Source organism: Lepisosteus platostomus, chromosome 10 (assembly GCF_059453375.1).
Source record: "Lepisosteus platostomus isolate fLepPlt1 chromosome 10, fLepPlt1.hap1, whole genome shotgun sequence".
Taxonomy (NCBI): Eukaryota; Metazoa; Chordata; class Actinopteri; order Semionotiformes; family Lepisosteidae; genus Lepisosteus; species Lepisosteus platostomus.
Window position 1 is genome coordinate 50,577,071 of NC_142620.1, and position 16,418 is coordinate 50,593,488.

Below are 16,418 nucleotides of genomic sequence, written 5' to 3' on the forward strand. Positions count from 1 at the left end.
TCTGATGTATGAGTTCGGAAAACCATCTTTGAGAACACAGACAGAGAGATCAGAGTGGTCGTGGCCGTCAGAGGTGAAATGAGAAACAATGGGCTTGGAGAGATCTTTAATCTTCACAGCCCTGACGTGTTCTCTGAAGCGGTCTCCAAGTCTCCTTCCTGTTTCTCCAATGTAGATGGCTGGGCATTTACTGCAAGAGATACAGTAAATAAGGTTGCTTGTTTTTGTGTTAGATGTGTATGCAACTAAAACTACAGATGAACAAGTCATAGGTTTATTCCATGCTGAAAAGAGAAGAAAGCAAACACGTTTTGGCTGTGGAGCCTTCTTCAGGTGACGCAGCTACCCACCTGAACTAAAACTACAGATTGTGTTTATATAGCATCTGATGTGCTGATGTTTAAGGGTTACTAGTCTGATTAAAGCTGGACTCGATCATTGAGGTTGTGATATAAAGAGGTAAGAAAGTTTGAGAAGCAGATTGTGTAAAAAGTGCATTACTCTTTAGGCCTAATAGCATATCAACAGCAAACATCTAAAAATGTAAAGACCAAGTTATCGCTCAACGTGGTAAGCCATTGCATTGGTGCTGAACACCACAAGAGGAGGTGTTTGCACAACTACTTAAATGCAGGGCTCAAAACTATGTGTAGCTTTATGAGTACACAGTAGGGTACAAGTTGCTGCTAGTAACTAATCCAAAATCCTTGTTCGTTCACCTGAGCATGACTGGGCACCTTGCTTCAAACACCCACACAACTTTGTGTAAAGTAGCCTCCTCTGGCTTTCTGTTTTAAAATGCATTTTCTTTCAGTTCCAGGCTGTGTCCTTAGCAGAGGACTTTGACAATATTTTTGAGTATTGTGAACACTTCAACTGAATGGTGCACTTTGTTTTTAACAGCTACAGTCCTCTAACTGCAGGCACTATATGCAAGTATGCAAAGATCTCAACGTGTCAGAGCGAAAACACACAGGCAGCAGAGCTTATTTAATCTCATTTATTTGTCAGAACAAAAATTCTTATTGCCCATTTTTACATCACATAAAGGTCATAATCAAAAGCTAAAAAATACATCATTATTAATTCATTTACATAAAAAGTAGCAATAAATTAACAACAAACCCTGATTTTTCTCCAGCATTTACAGAATTGGTCTTCCGCAGCCAGCAGCTGACAAGTCCAGCGGGCTAGTTTGGATCAGAACGGCACCGGGCATGGCGAGACCTTGTCATCACCGCAGGACGGGTGGGCCCCGGGACAGGAGCCCCTCGCTCACCTTCGGCATGTATCATTCATTCACACGCATCTCCCGGCACGCGGACATTCAAACAAAGCCCTCAACAGAAAGTACAGTAATCGGTTTTAAAACATGACTATTTAACAAAGAGATTCAGCTCCCAGACAAGAATGCAAGAGCAGCTCGCTCTCCCGAGAATCTCCGATGCGTGAGTGCCCCAGATCCGTGCACGCGTCCCGAAGCAAAGCGCGGAAGAGGATGGATAGACAGTAAATCTGGGAAGAGAGCTTAAAACCAACATGCTGGCGGGGGTCCGGGGGCCGCGGCTCAGTGCAGCTGCTCCAGCAGGGGGCGGCAGTCCCCCAGCCTGTCCAGCCCCTCCACCGTCTCGATCAGCGCCTCCACCTTCTCCCCGGGCAGCACGGCGCCGGCGTTGTGCCGGAACTTCCCTTGCAGGGCCTCGGCGCTCAGCGGGTTGCGCCAGTGCCCGTAGAAGGTGTCGCAGCGGCCCCCCAGCTCCTCCCCGCCGGCCAGCGTGACTCGCACCTCCCCGTACATGCGGTCGAAGTTGGCGGGGTTGTCCTCCGGGTGCTCCACTCGCACCCGGGCCAGCAGGGCCTGCAGCTCGGGCCGGCGGCGGGCGGCGGGGAGGAAGGAGCGCACCGTCACCTCCCCGTCCAGCAGGGCCGTGCAGGCGCTGAACTGGAAGGAGTGGCGGGCCTGGTGCTCGGACTCCGGGAAGGGCCGGTTGATGTACTTGGAGCGGGGCACGCGGAGCAGGATGTCCCGGATCAGGCCCGGGGAGAAGGAGCCGCCGCGGGCGCCGGGCAGCTGCTCGTGCACCATGGCCGCTGCGTCCGCCACCCAGTGCATGCCCAGGTGGGCCGGGAACCGCTTGAAGGCCACGTCCTGCTCCTCCAGCAGGAAGCGGGGCTCGGCCTCCTCCGGCGAGGGCAGCGGCCGGGCCGCGTAGTCCTCGTAGAAGGCGCTGAAGCCCGCCACCCCTGGCACGGCGAGAGGCCAGCAGCGCCGCCTCCAGGCCCAGCCGCGCCGCGTTGCCGATGTGCAGGGGCTTGGTCTCCGTGGCGGCGTTGGCCATGGGGGCGCCCGCCAGCGAGGCGGCGATGGCGAGGGCGTGGGCGCACTGGGTGCGCTCCAGGGCCAGGAGCCTGGCGCAGGCGGCAGCACTGCCCATGGTGCCCACCACGCTGGGGGGGTGGAACCTGCAGAAGGAGAGGAGAGAGGGGCATCAGAGAGGCCAGTATTCACCATGAGAAGGCTGCCAGTTGTTCTGCAGGAGGAAAAGCACAGCTGTAGTGTTAAAAACAAAATGAGTCCATACTGGCTCTTTACATTGGCATTGGGAAGGAATTCTGGGATACATTATAATGCGTCTTGATTTCTCCTTAATGAGAAATCACTTGCATGATGTGAAGCATCCGATGAATAATATCCTCATTGTATGCAAATTTTGCTCATTGCATTTTTAATTTTAGCAAGTTTCTTGAAGGAATAATAGGACTTCAAGCTCTGGTTCTTTCCTCATGGAAAGACACGTTTGAACATTGTTATGTGGGCGAGGTTAACACCACAGTCTGCATCAAATCGCCATGAAAGAAAAGAAACAACTCACTGGCTGGTGAGTGAGTAGATGTCTTTTTCATGCATTTATGAAGGAAGATGTGAAAATAGCCCTTTATTTATTTTTTGACAGTAACAAACCAAAACACAGAATGGTCTTTAATGGGCCAGTTCAACCAATAAACCATCCTTCATTATCCAAGAAATAATTGTGCGTTATTTTTACCTGCGCTGGCTAAACATATTAGAAAGTGTTTCTGCTGATAGAGCCTTCACTTTCTGCTCTACAACACGATGAGATAACTATCCCCGTTTCCTTCTCTACACGGATTAAATCCTGTTTCCATTCCCATGTTGGCACTAGACACCCATTAACCCAGCAGCTGCTGGGGCTAGGCCAGAGGGAAGACTTTGAGCCGAGACAGATCGGGCTCGAGAGAAGGTGGGCTGGAGTCTCACCTCTTGGGGATGTTGTGCGCCTCACTGGAGAACCTCATCAGCCTGCCCTGGACCTCGATGCCCACGTTGAACGCCAACAGGAAATCCAGCCCGCTGGGCTTGCTGTTGCTAGGCAACATGTCACTGACAGCCAGGAGGGCAGGAAGGACCACCCCCGAGGGATGAGTGGCAGGGTGCCAGGTGTCATCGAAGTCCATGGAGTGGACCTGGAGTAGCAGGCGAGAGAAAGGCTGAGTAACGAGAAGAGGAGCATTCCTCTGTCCATCCGTCTCCCAGCTCATCACAGAAAGCGGGCACGCCACAGCACCACCTTACCGCCACGCCATTGACGAAGGCCGCCAGCGTTGGGGAGAGCCTGGTCTGGCTGCGGCCGTAGACGGAGCTGATGTCATCGGGGGCGTACATGTGCTGGAAAGACAGGAAGCAGTCGGTCACTAACTCCACCAGCAAACTTTCACGCCTTAGGGCCACATCCCCACTGGACACTGACCAGAGCCCCATTTTGCCAGTGGGATTTTAAATAAGGACTGAAGCAATGGCCTGTACTGTATGAAAGGTAATCAAAGCTTCAATCACGTTTACCGAAAGGCATGACCACGCTTGATTATGAGATCGGCGCCAAGGCGATCAGGACAGCTGAAGTGAGGAGCGTGCCCTGATCAGCGGTCGTTCTGTGCCCCTCGTGCGGCCCGCTCACCTGGCAGTGCTGCAGCGCCAGCTCAAACACCTGGGTGGTGCTGCCCAGCAGCCCCACGCCCAGACTATCCAGCACCATCCTCTTGCTGCGCCTCAGCACCGTCTGCGTCAGCTGCTCCGGCTGCACGGCCTGGATGAAGCCCCCGAAGCTGGCCGTCACCGTCTCCTCTGGGGCAGGCCTCTCCGCCACTGCAGGACACACAGAACACACGGCGCTGACACCCGGCTCGCCCTACAGCAGGGCTGGCCTGGTGCCACAGCTCTCACTGCGGCCGCTTGCAGAGAGTGGAGGCTGAGAACCTGAAGAGAGAAGAGACTGGCTTTTCCAGACCAGGTATCTAAAGAAGACCTACAGCCCTGCATTAAGGCTTTTAAGAGCAGCTGACCAGTCCTGAGGTGACATACTCTTTACCGGCCAGATGCAGTTAAGGACCTATATTCCAGGCAATACTATATATTTGATTTTTTTTTCCCCCCTAAAGAAGCTTTCATTGCCTTCACTTATGCAGAACCCTGACCGTGCTCAAGGGTGCACCAGCACTCTCTTATGTGAGATTTGAACCTGCAACCTTCCCGTTACAAGTCCAGAAACCTGACCACTGCTCCACACTGCCTCGGCTGAAACTGGTCTTGAACCCGCAGGACCCATCACTAAGTATTAGATGGCGAGAGCACATCCGCACGGAACTTGCAACATGCAGAAACCCGCTGGGGCAGTGAAGCCTGTGCAGCGACAGAACATACAGCTCCTACCTAATTAATCCCTTAAAACTGGTAAAAGGGTAAAAACAGGAAAAGGGCAAAGCCTGGGAATATAGAATTGACTTGATCAGTTTTCACTGCTGGTCTAGTAAATGAAGAGATAGATTTTGGAGAAATTTACAGTCTCTTTACCTTCCAGGGCAGGTTTGTGAAGCTGTCGGATGGCACAAACACGTCTTGACGTTCTCTGCAAAAAAAAACCCAACAAGATTTAACTTTTGATATGCCAGAGGAAAGTGACGGTTTGATCAAACCAACCACTAGGGGTCCTGCAGGTGTCTGGTAAAGCGAAGACTACCTGTGCATACTGTAAAGTAGGACAAAATATTTTTACAAGACCCTCCAGGGGTAAAATGAAGGCAAGAACTTTCAGAAGATACACACTGAAAAAAAATAATTACAGTTCATACCACTTTTTTTCTAGTTCAGTTTTAAAAGTTGTTTGACCTGCTCTGGTGCTGAAAGAAAGCGTCTTGTTCAGTTTGCCGACAAGAAACTCAGGCACAGAAGAAACTCAGACAGAAGAGCCAGCATGATGAACACAGCCGTTAATGCTGCAGTGACAAGTCTTTAAGCCATGTTAGACTTTCTAGTAAAACCTTGGTAAAGTAAAAAAAAAAAATAACACACCCTTACAGAGACATGCTAAAAGCAAAAACTGACAAAAATAATTGAACCGCAGTTTCGGGAGACATTCTGGCAAGACATACTCTGTACATTTTCACAAAACACTGAAGAAAAGGATTTAAAAAAAATCACAAAACACTTAAACAGACTCTTTCACAAAAGCAGAACATCACATTATATAGCTCCATTTCACCAGTGGTGATTAAAGTCTCAAGGAGCGGCAGTCCCTCCTGGGTGTTGTGCTTACCTGCAGTGTGGAGAGCATGGTGTCCGCTGTGCTGGCAGGATCTTCAGGAGTCTCTGTGAGCCTTGGTGTTGCTGTGAGGAGCAGCTGTTAATCAGGTGAGGCTCTGCTGACTGCTTATATACACACTGACCCTCGGCAGACAACAATACACCCCATTCTAAGGGGGTGGGTTGGGCTGGGGCTTCCAAAATACACCCCTTGCCCCCCCCACCCAAACAGGTATTTCGTGCACGTATTCAGGGGGGGATTTCTCCGAATCTGAAAAGGAAGTATTATATAAGAAGGTGGGGGGCCTGTGATATCATTTCTGTTATCAATGCAGGGTGGAGGAAACAAGAAAAGCAGGGACTGTACAGACTCCTCCTGCTCCCCCTCCTCCATTTATAAAGAATATACTTACACCACCCTCAGCCTGCTCGCAATTTTGGGAACGGAGCCTTCTGGACAGGTAAATACCATTCTTCTCCTATATCTCCATAGCCTCTGTAGTGTTTTAACTTCCAGTGTGGGCTATTTTATCAGAGGTCTCAGTCTAGAAGAACACAGCACGTTACATGTTCTGAGAAACAGGTCATGCTTGGTAAAGTACTACATACTTTTTATGACCAGAACTTCCCATCTCTTTGTGTTAGGAGGTATGGAGAGATTTGAAAGCTAGAATTCTAACCTACAAAACAGGTCGAGCACAGCATTCCCACGCGACTGCCAGGGACCCGGGTGTCCACAGGTCACAGCAGGTGCTCTGGATCGATGCCACCAGCCGCTTAACTCCGTAGTTGCCAGCGTGCGCCGCATCCCCGGGAGCAAATAAAGGCTCGGACCTGCTACCTGCTGGAAAAGGCACATTGCAGGCGGCGTTGGGGACAGATGTGTTCCTTAAAGATAGTTCGGGCCCAGTCTCGCCTTTCGGAGAGAAGTCAGGCTTTCGCCTCGAAGGTGCGAGAAACAGGGAGCGCGAAGACCTGACTGATAAAACCACTCTGATTGCGCTCTGAACCGCGGGAACATTACAGATACAGCAGTATGTAGTTTCAGACAGGAGTACTGACGCTCACTGTCATAAGTATTTCCCCCAACCCGTCATCTGCAATAACTAAATGCGATGTGTTGTGCTACTGTATACTACTGTATCCGCTGAGGTTAATGGATGCGTATTTACAGAGACAGTGTCTTAAATTACTTTCTTCCCAAGATCGCCGAGTTTTCGGTCATTTTGGAAGCCGTGCAATTGTTGTAGATAACTTCTGTATAGTCCACCAAGCAGTACGTCTTAGGTTTAATGGTAAATAATTAGTGGTTATTAGGAACCGAGTGACCGCTGGATACATTTTAAGCTTTGTAATATTAATACTACACTCTACACTCTTAATCGCCACGAGTTACCAGCTACGGTGTCTTATTCCAGTATCCGGCTGTTTCTGAGCTCAAGTTTAAATAGTAATAGCGTGGGTCTGTGTCCGAGCATTTTCAGCCGTTGACTCAGTCCAAGGGCAATCCGTAGAGCCCGGTCCTTTGCAGTTTTGGAGACCGATGGTAATCTTACACTCGTTGTATTTTACACATCTGATCAAATCCAGGCCGTGCGTCACGTTCACTCGTGAAGTCTGGCGGACATTGTCACACAAGCCGCTCCGTATCATCACATACCAAAAAAAAAAACCTCTTCAGTGTGATCAGAGTAATGAATACTGACGCAACGATATAGTGAACTGTAACACCGACAAAGTTTTACCAGTCGAAATAAAGTCTTGAACATGCAATGTGTATTATTAAATAATAAAGAAATGATGCTTCGATTTAAAGCTGCACAGAATTATTCAGAGGGAGGTGTAACCGCTGACGGGACAGGTGTGATCTGAGCGGCGGTAGGAAGAGAGAATTTTCTCCAGGGGGCCCGCAGAGGGCGCTGTCTTCCAGAAGTCGCAGTTCTGTACAGCTATTTTAGTGGAGCGCGCATAATCGCAATTTACCGCTTTTCTCTAGGTCGATACATGTATCGGTAAATTCACAACAACAACAAAAAAAAAAACCTTAGAGCTAAAAATTTTCCTCGTCCTCATTAAAATGTGTCCCTTAAACTATGGCCAATTCGCAACTTTAGATGGCGACGTGATTAAATAAAAATCAAAGGGCGATTTTGTTCTGTTGTTTAGAGTCGGTGCCGTAGGTTTTGGCTTTGCCCGCAGAAATGTGAATTAGAAAAATACAGATCTATTCTGTAGAGACAGTGCAATTAATCCACAAAGTAGAGCTCGATATCACGAAACTAGTGCATATAAAGCCAGGAAAGCTTGCGACTTGACCGTGAATCCTGCTCTCTGGTTTCTCCCAGGGACAGATACTGCACACACAACAGGCCACATGGCGACTACAGACGGCTTCGCTGCTGTGTTCTACGGGGAGCCCGGTGTCTTGGGACTCCTGGCGAATGGAATCAGCGCTTTCCTCGTCCTTCTGCAGAACTTCCACGGAGCGCACACTGGCGTCCCGGCTGTGGGCGTGGAGAACATCCTAGCTGGTAAACACCGCGTCCCGAGCCGCCGCTTGCGTGAATACTGCTGGTTCTGTGTCTTTAATGGCTTTTTTATTTCTGTATCTCAAAAAGATTTCAAAATTATGCCTGGCCATCAGAATTGTATTTCAAGTGTCTCGTGTTGTTTTTTTTAAGCACCTTTAGTTTACTCCTGTAATTTATGGGTCATCTCAACCATAAATTTAAAACATTCAACATTTCTGTGCTACAAAGCTGTGCTGCATGCTCCCTTGGTGTTGTTACTTTAAAACGGGAGGAATTATTGCAATAGAGCAATCTCTGACCCCTGACTCTTGACCCCTGACCTCTGACCCATGTCATTTCCACAGGTGTTCACCTGATCGTGATAGGAGGCGTAACTCAGCTGCTGGCTGGCCTGCTGTCCTTTCGCAAGTATGACCACTTGAGTGGAACATCCTTCATTGCCTACGCTGCTCTCTGGACCAGCTATGGCGCTACCAGGATCGTTCTGGGTGCCAACCCCCCGCTGAGTGACCTAAAAGCTAACAGCTCGAATGGCAGCCTTGGCCTTAATTCCAGCACTTCAGTCGCCTTGCTGAGTAATTCCAGCTTGGCTGCTCCTGCCATCCAGGAATCCGCCATCTCCGGGCTGGTCCCCTACATCTTCATCTCTTTCATCCTGGCCTTCTGCTCCGCCACGGTCAACTACATCATGCCCTTCGTGTTTGGCGCCATCACCTTGACGCTGGTGTTCGAGGCCGTGGGGCTGGTGGGGCGCTGGGCGCTGGTGGTGTCGGGCGTTCTGGAGCTGGTCATCCTGGTGTGTGGGCTCTATGGGGCCACCGCCCTGCTGCTGAAGGGCATATTGCAGCGCAATGTCCTCAAGGGCTTCGGCAACCCGCTCTTCAACGTCCTCCTGCTCGGCACGGCCAACAAGAGCAGCTCCCAGAGCCTGGGCCAGGAGAAGAAGAAGAACACCAAGTACGCCGAGCCCATGGCCCTGGGCTACATCTCCGATACTGTCTCCCCCTTCATATTCGCCTTCTACTGCTTTGGCTACATGCCCAACTTCTTTGTGGGAGCCATCTGGGTCTCCATCACCTCCTTCGCCCAGCTCTTCTCCAGCTACTACGCCTATCTGCGTGAGGACAGCTACCACACCACCAAGTTTGGGCTGCACTGCTCCTACTGGCTGATGAAGGCGTGGGAGGAGTTTGTGCTGTCCGTGATGGTGGGCAAGGAGGAGGTTGGAGGAGCCAGAGACGGCATGGTCGGGGACTGGTTCTTCCTGGCCGCGGCCATCGTCCTCTGCCTGCTGTCTCTGAACACGGACACCTTGGAGCTGCTTCACAACGCCCTTTTTCTCCTCCTCACCGTCTCCACCATCTCCCAGATCCCACTGCAGCGGTACTACATCTTTTTTGGGGTGGCCTGCTGCCTGTTCCTGGCCCTCTCCCTCTATGCCACCTTCGCCAGGCAAGTCAACAGCATAGCGGAGAAAGCCCTGATCCCAGTGGGGCCACAGCCTCTCTCCACTGACAATCTCCAGAGCGTGCTGAGCATCCTCAAGAGGTCTTGGGTGAAACCTCAGGATCTTCCACCCAGCTCCGCCTCCCAGCTGCCCGATGCCCTCTTCTTCCTCTGCAACGGGGTGGCGGCCATGTCCGCCATCCACAACAGCGGCCCGGGCGACTCTTTCCTGCACCTCGCAGGAGCCATCATGCAGCTTTATGTGAGCAGGCTGGCGGTCCAAGGAGGCCACAGGTTCGGACCCATCATCCCCATCTCCTATGCCGCCATCTGGGCAACCTGGACCTGGTACCGGTTTGCAGGTAATTTGGCCAGCTAAGCTCAGGTGTTTAATACACCAACAGAATAGAACATACTGACTAGTCCCAGTTGTAGACAATTGCCACTTTCACACAATCTGATACGCCAGTTCCCAGGATCTCACTCCTTGCTCTCTTGTGTGTTTTTGTTAGGTTTTCTGCTTGACATCACTCCAGGTTCAGCTGGGGGATTTACAGCAGGAGCCATTGCGTTCCTTGTGTTGAATGGTTTCCTCATGCTTACTGGTAAGTCAAGTCAAGTTCTTAAGGATTTGGATTTTGGCCAAATGTTAACAATACTTTCTTTTGGAATTGGTTTCACTTTCCTTTACTGCTTGGGACTAGATTTCACCCAGTGTTGAATTTTTCATGCAATATTTTTGGCTGCAGTATTGGTATTGTTCCCAAGTTTATTTTTTAGAAAGGCAAATGTCTCTGACAATCTATACAGTCTTGGTCCTGAAGGGCTGGTGTGTCTACAGGATTGCTAGATCACTTAAAAGTAGCAGATCAAGTGACCTAATCATGCCAATAATGAACTATTGGGGTAGTTAAGAGCTAAGATGTTCCTGAAAGACCAGGGATGATCAGAGCCATGTCTCTAAAATGGTGACTTAGGAGGTTGATTGCCAGTGATGTAGTAGGTTATACAGGTTCAAGTGCTCTCTTCATTCTCCTTCCACAGCCGGCTACAGGAACCTGGTGCTCCTGGCACTGACTACTGTGATGGAAGTCATCTTGGTCTGTTTCCTCCTCTCCACCTTGGACAGGCTGCCCTACAAACTGGAAAGTAAGACATTCCCCAGCTTTGTGAAATAAGCGCATCAACAGTCCTCTTTCCTTTCTCATTTGCCATAGTTCATTGCTGTCAGCAGTTAAATGCAATGTGCTGCAGGTCCACAGGCGCTTTGAGGAAGAGGAGATGCTCTTTTGAGACCCAACTGATGGGCATCACCCGAGCAGTTCCTTCATTCTAGACTTGCCTCAGAAAGCTGAGAGTGATGTGCCACTCTCCTAACCTCCCTGGGTGTCTCTTGCAGTTGCCATGCTGGCGATATTCTCCATCATCTGCCTCTATGGCATGCTGGCCTCCCTGGCCAACGCCATCTTCCTCAAGGATCTGCTCCCCCTCGGGCCCCCTGTGCTGAAGGTGAGGCCCCCATCCGCCACTGCGTATACACTGCATACACACACTAGCTACCCACAGGTTCTTCTTTTCACTCCAGAACGCGGTCTTCTCACCTCTTGGGATAAATCAGAATTATGTTGGATTCATATTTTAATCTTGATATTGACTTTACTCTATGTGTATGTCCCTTAAAATGAAAACCTGGATTCAGGGCAATGTGGAAAAATCAGGAAGCCTTTCCAAACAGTCATGCCACGTGGCCCAAGCCGAGAACTGCCCACTGACTAATTCAGCTCGTTACACCCAGGCTCAGAAGAAGGAATTGACCGAGAGGCCTCCTCCTCCTTGCCCCATTGCCAACTCTCAACTGACCAGCGGGTTGATAACCATCTCCAAGCTGTTGGACAGCAGTGGCGTATGTGGCATCCCTACTGACACAGTGTATGCCCTGGCCGCCTCCTGCAGACACCCCAAAGCCATAGAGAAGATCTACAACATCAAGGTAAGAACAGGCCCCTTTCTGTGTGTAGAAGCAGCCTTCATTCCCTTTGCTTTCCCTTTGTCAAGAGAAACCTCTCGACAAGCTCAGTAGCAAACGTTCCTGCAAGCGAAGCCTTACACTATGCAACTGTACTGTACGGTGACCTACAGGATCTTGAACAGCTCAAATGAGCTTTCATTTTCACAACTGGTGATCCCTGAGCATCTGGCACTGCCTCCCAACAGGACCGCCCTGCAGAGAAGCCCATCTGCATCTGCATCTCAAACCTGGAGCAGCTGGCCGCCGTCAGGCCTCCCTTCAGCACCCTGCTGTGGGAGTTCATGAGGAATGTTTACCCAGGGGGCATCAGCTGCATCGTCAAGAAGGGCGAGTGGCTGTCCAGGCTGGGTGAGTGGGGTCTACTGCGATGCGGATGGATGTTATGGGAATTGTGGTTAGCATCTTCCACTCATGGTCTACTCTCAGCTCTGAGGTCCTTCACTCCAGTTCTGTGTCTTATTCTCAATGTAAAGCACTGCAGATTCAAAAATGAATCACTTGACACTGGACAAGCACAGCATTTAGGGATCCTCCTAGCCTGCCCCAGGAAAAAGTCTGGCTTGGCTGGCTATCCCAGTCCTTCCCTGTTACTGACAGTCCTCTGTTGGCTCGCTTCCAGGCGTTGGTCCTGCCTATGACCGCGTGGGCACCAAGGACAGCATCATGATCCGGGTGCCTGACCACACGGTGACCGCACACCTGTGTAACATGACTGGCCCCCTCGCCATCACTTCTGCCAACCCCAGTGGAGAGCCGGACAGCACGCACCACGACATGGTCATCACGTGAGTCTCCGTTTGTCCGTAGAGCTCTTCTTTATGGGAATGGGCCAGATTTGAAACCTCCCTGATCTTTGGGAAGGAACTGCTGCTTCTTACTTCCGACAGCAGCTCATATAGAAAGATCTGCCTAAATCCTGCATATAGTATATCCTTTGAAATTGATACCATATTCCCAATTGATGCCATATTGAGGTGTGTTGCTTTGCCTTGAGTCTAAATCCACTTTTTATTCTTCTCCTGTAGGCGTCTTGGACACAAGCTGAACGGAGTTCTGTGTGATGGAGAATCGAATGAAGTCGTGGCATCCACTGTGGTCAACTGCTTGAAAATCGATGAAGGTACAGTACGTTCTGTTCTTTGCAAAACAGCTCTTACTTTCTAGGGCTGCCACCTCTGATCGGACATCACAGAAAAGGCCTCTTTGAGCTCTGTGTGGTCAGTCAGAGTTTGAGAGCTATACAGAGGGCCCTTGTTTGTAGGCAGCGAACGTGTCCTGTCATAGAGAAAAACCTAACTGTCCTTTTGTGTTTCAGGCATCATCACCATCATCAGAGAAGGCTGTGTTCCGGCTGTCAAAGTCAGGCAGATATTTGAGAAAGTGAAGACCAGTGTGGTATAAACACCAGGCCTCATCCCTTCGAACCTGAAATACTCTCTCAGGAACAGCAAGCTTTGAAACCACGTGGAGGAGCTTTAAACAATGCAGATATTTATTTGTATATTATTATTATTGTATTTTTTATATTACAAAATAGCCATAGGTGGGAATGACTTTTGGGTTTATTTTCACCATTTTTTAAAAGGATTTAAAGATTCTGCAATGTACATAATGAAGGCCTCTTTTAATGTATCTGTTGGTGAACTACAGTACAGTTCTGTTGAATGCAATAAAGTGATTTATCAGACAACACCTTTATCTTTTGATTTTTGGCAAACAATAGCATTTGTATTATAAGATAAGTAGATCTTTTCAGCCCTCCCTGTTGCCAAGAGATCTCAGATAAAGAGACTCCAATGGTATCTCCAGGTGTTCGGAGTGCTGTTACAGTAGCTCTGAAGGCACTATTCCAGCCCAGTGTTGCTCAACTACACTGAACTACACTTGCGTTCTCAAACACATTGGTTCTGCCGATTAGCATGTTTGCTTGTACAGTATCTCTGCACTGGTGGTGTGGTGCAAAATATTATGTCTCTTAGTTTTTAAAATGCAAACTGTTACTGCTGTTTGTGATGAATAGTGAAATTCATTGTACAGTATGTTGAAAGCTGAATCAGTTTGTGGGCTAGTGTACAATGCCATTCTGGGTGTAGATGTCCATTTCTTTTCCATTGGAGTCTCATGTTTATAATCCTAATGCGTATTGTATTTGAGTACTGAAAACCCAAATCAAATCACCTGAATCAGTAAGCATGCTTTGATCTTTTGCCTTTTTTGCAAATCCAATAAGTGAATGTCTCACGAAAAGACAGCAGAAGCCTTTAAAAGATTGAAAAACACGGTCGCAGGCACTGCAGCCTGCAACATACAGACAACCTCTCCATTGCAGGGGAAGCTTAGCAAACTAGGTGTAGTCTACAAAGGAACAAGTAATAGGTTTATTCCATGCTGAAAAAAAGAAGAAAGAGAACACAACGTTTCGGCCGTGGAGCCTTCTTCAGGTGTGAGAGAGACAAGGCAGTAGGCAAAGGTAATGTAATGGGAGAACAAGGCTGGGAGGGAGGGGGGGTTAGAGGCGGGAGCAGGGGACAGAAAGAGATAGCAGGACCACAGCTACTGAGCTGTGGAGAGATCTCTCTTTCAAATACAGGCCTTCCTTACTGAACACAATATCCTGAGCAAGAGTCAGATTGGCTTCTTGCCAGATCACCGCACATCTGATCACATTTACACCCTACACACACTGATAGACAAACACGTCCACCAAAAACACAAAGGAAAAATTTTTGCCTGCTTTGTCGATTTCAAAAAAGCATTTGACTCGATTTGGCATGAGAGATTGTTTTACAAACTACTCCAAAGTGGCATAGGGGGCAAAGTGTATGACATAATTAAATCAATGTATTCAGAGAGCAAATGTGCAGTGAAAATTGGAAACAAAAGGACTAAATTCTTCACCCAAGGCCACGGGGTGAGACAGGGCTGCAGCCTGAGCCCAACACTGTTCAATATCTATATCAACGAATTAGCAGGAATGTTGGAGCAGTCTGCAGCTCCTAGTCTCACACTACACGACACAGAAATCAAGTTCCTCCTCTACGCAGATGACCTGGTCCTGCTGTCGCCCACAGAACAGGGGCTGCAGCAGAACCTGGCACTGCTGGAGCAGTACTGTCAGACCTGGGCACTGACAGTCAATCTGGACAAGACCAGAGATATGGTTTTCCAGAAGAAAGCCAGACCTCAGAGAAACAGGTACAAATTCACACTGAACAACAACACATTGGAGCACACATCCAGCTACACATATCTCGGTCTCACCATCAGCTCTTCCGGGAGTTTTGACCTGGCAGTGAAGGCACTGAGGGAGAAGGCACTCAGGGCTTTCTACGCAATAAGAAGGCAGCTCTACAACATCAACCCACCAACAAGAATCTGGCTCCAAATATTTGAAAGTGTAATCCAACCCATTGCCCTATACGGCAGTGAAGTGTGGGGTCCCCTCACAGACCAGGATTACACCCAATGGGACAAACACCTCACCGAAACTCTGCACATCGAGATCTGTAGAAACATCCTCCGTGTGCAGAGGAAAACTCCTAAGAAGGGTGCAGGGCCGAATTAGGCCAGTACCCACTATTGATAAACATACAGAAAAGAATATTAAAGTATTGGCTACACCTAAAAAACAGCGACCAAAATTCCTAGCACCACAAAGCCCTGCTGAGCCAAGAGCTGAGCCCAAAACAGAGCCCCCTGAGCCAGCTGGTCCTGAGGCTCACCGACCTGAGCCACACCAACCCTAACCAGCCTCAGGACAGCACTGCTAGAGCACCACAACCCAAACTCAACCACATCACAGCACAGATCAAACAGCAATATCTCACACACTGGGACACACACACACAAACACAACATAAACTGGAATGCTACAGAACCCTAAACAGACAATACACACTAGCTGAATATTTGACCAAAATAAAAAATAACAAACAAAAACAGACCCTGACGAAGTACAGGCTCAGTGACCTCAGCCTGGCCATAGAAACTGGGCGACACAGGGAGACCTGGCTGTCCAGAGAGGACAGGCTGTGCTCCCACTGCCAGCGGGGAGAAATAGAGACAGAGGTGCACTTCCTACTGCACTGTGACAGATACTCTGGGATTAGAGAAACATTCTTCCCGAAATTCAGAAATCTAATCTCAGAGTTCCCACACCTGCCAGAGTCACAACGGGTCCCAATCCTACTGGGAGAGGGAGGAGGGAACTCAGTTGATCTGGCAGCCCAGTATGTGATCTCCTGTCACAGCCTGAGGAACAGTGAGTCTGTCTCCCAATAATGCTCCAGTCGCCTACAGTATATGTCAATATGTCTTTGTTGTAAATGTCTGTAACATGTCTGTAGGTTTTATTTTACTTCTATTTTTTGTTTTGTTCCATGTTAATTTTATTATTTTTATTTGCTTTGCAACACTGATTGTACCCATCGGTCATGCTAATAAAGCACCTTGAATTGAATTGAATTGAATTGAGAGGCCAATCAAGAGGTGTGAAGTCAGGATAGGTGTAGAAAAGTGTGAAATGAAACTTCCAATGAATGGAGAAAATTTAGTAGAAGAGTAGTCTGTCGTTAAGAGAAGGGGAAGTGAAGGGTGTGATCCTAGCTGCAGGATAAGTTTGGTTTCAGTAGTCTTTCTGATGTATGAGTTCGGAAAACCATCTTTGAGAACACAGACAGAGAGATCAGAGTGGTCGTGGCCGTCAGAGGTGAAATGAGAAACAATGGGCTTGGAGAGATCTTTAATCTTCACAGCCCTGACGTGTTCTCTGAAGCGGTCTCCAAGTCTCCTTCCTGTTTCTCCAATGTAGATG

The 16,418-nt window shown here is 48.9% G+C and overlaps 1 protein-coding gene and 1 pseudogene across 3 annotated transcripts; one reads left to right on the forward strand and one right to left on the reverse strand.

The window, feature by feature from the left end:
• Positions 1–1,136: 1,136 nt before the first annotated feature.
• LOC148653899 (cis-aconitate decarboxylase-like) lies at positions 1,137–7,158 on the reverse strand (annotated as a pseudogene). Its single transcript, XR_015924873.1, has 8 exons — positions 6,996–7,158; positions 6,013–6,443; positions 5,613–5,870; positions 4,871–4,925; positions 3,978–4,165; positions 3,596–3,688; positions 3,281–3,486; positions 1,137–2,463 (listed from the first exon to the last, which is right to left on the reverse strand). The product of XR_015924873.1 is annotated as a cis-aconitate decarboxylase-like (transcript).
• Positions 5,928–13,557, forward strand: LOC148653900 (uncharacterized). 2 transcript variants are annotated; one of them, XM_088596983.1, is made up of 11 exons: positions 5,928–6,060; positions 7,945–8,130; positions 8,475–9,938; positions 10,089–10,181; positions 10,621–10,725; positions 10,976–11,085; positions 11,372–11,566; positions 11,791–11,953; positions 12,225–12,390; positions 12,631–12,725; positions 12,921–13,557. In XM_088596983.1, exons 2-11 carry the CDS (start codon positions 7,974–7,976, stop codon positions 13,004–13,006), a joined length of 2,634 nt encoding a protein of 877 aa, XP_088453109.1. In that variant the 5' UTR covers positions 5,928–6,060; positions 7,945–7,973; the 3' UTR covers positions 13,007–13,557. The 2 variants fall into 2 exon arrangements, with proteins under 2 accessions (XP_088453109.1, XP_088453110.1); XM_088596984.1 differs by lacking the exon at positions 5,928–6,060 and having other exon boundaries at positions 7,846–8,130.
• Positions 13,558–16,418: the final 2,861 nt, after the last annotated feature.

Excerpts from the sequence above, each read along its gene's own strand:
- LOC148653900 (XM_088596983.1), top strand. The coding sequence starts at position 7,974 with ATGGCGACTACAGACGGCTTCGCTGCTGTGTTCTACGGGGAGCCCGGT. Across the intron at positions 10,182-10,620 it reads TGGTTTCCTCATGCTTACTG|CCGGCTACAGGAACCTGGTG; the intron begins GTAAGTCAAGTC and ends CTCCTTCCACAG. Across the intron at positions 12,726-12,920 it reads CTGCTTGAAAATCGATGAAG|GCATCATCACCATCATCAGA; the intron begins GTACAGTACGTT and ends TTTGTGTTTCAG.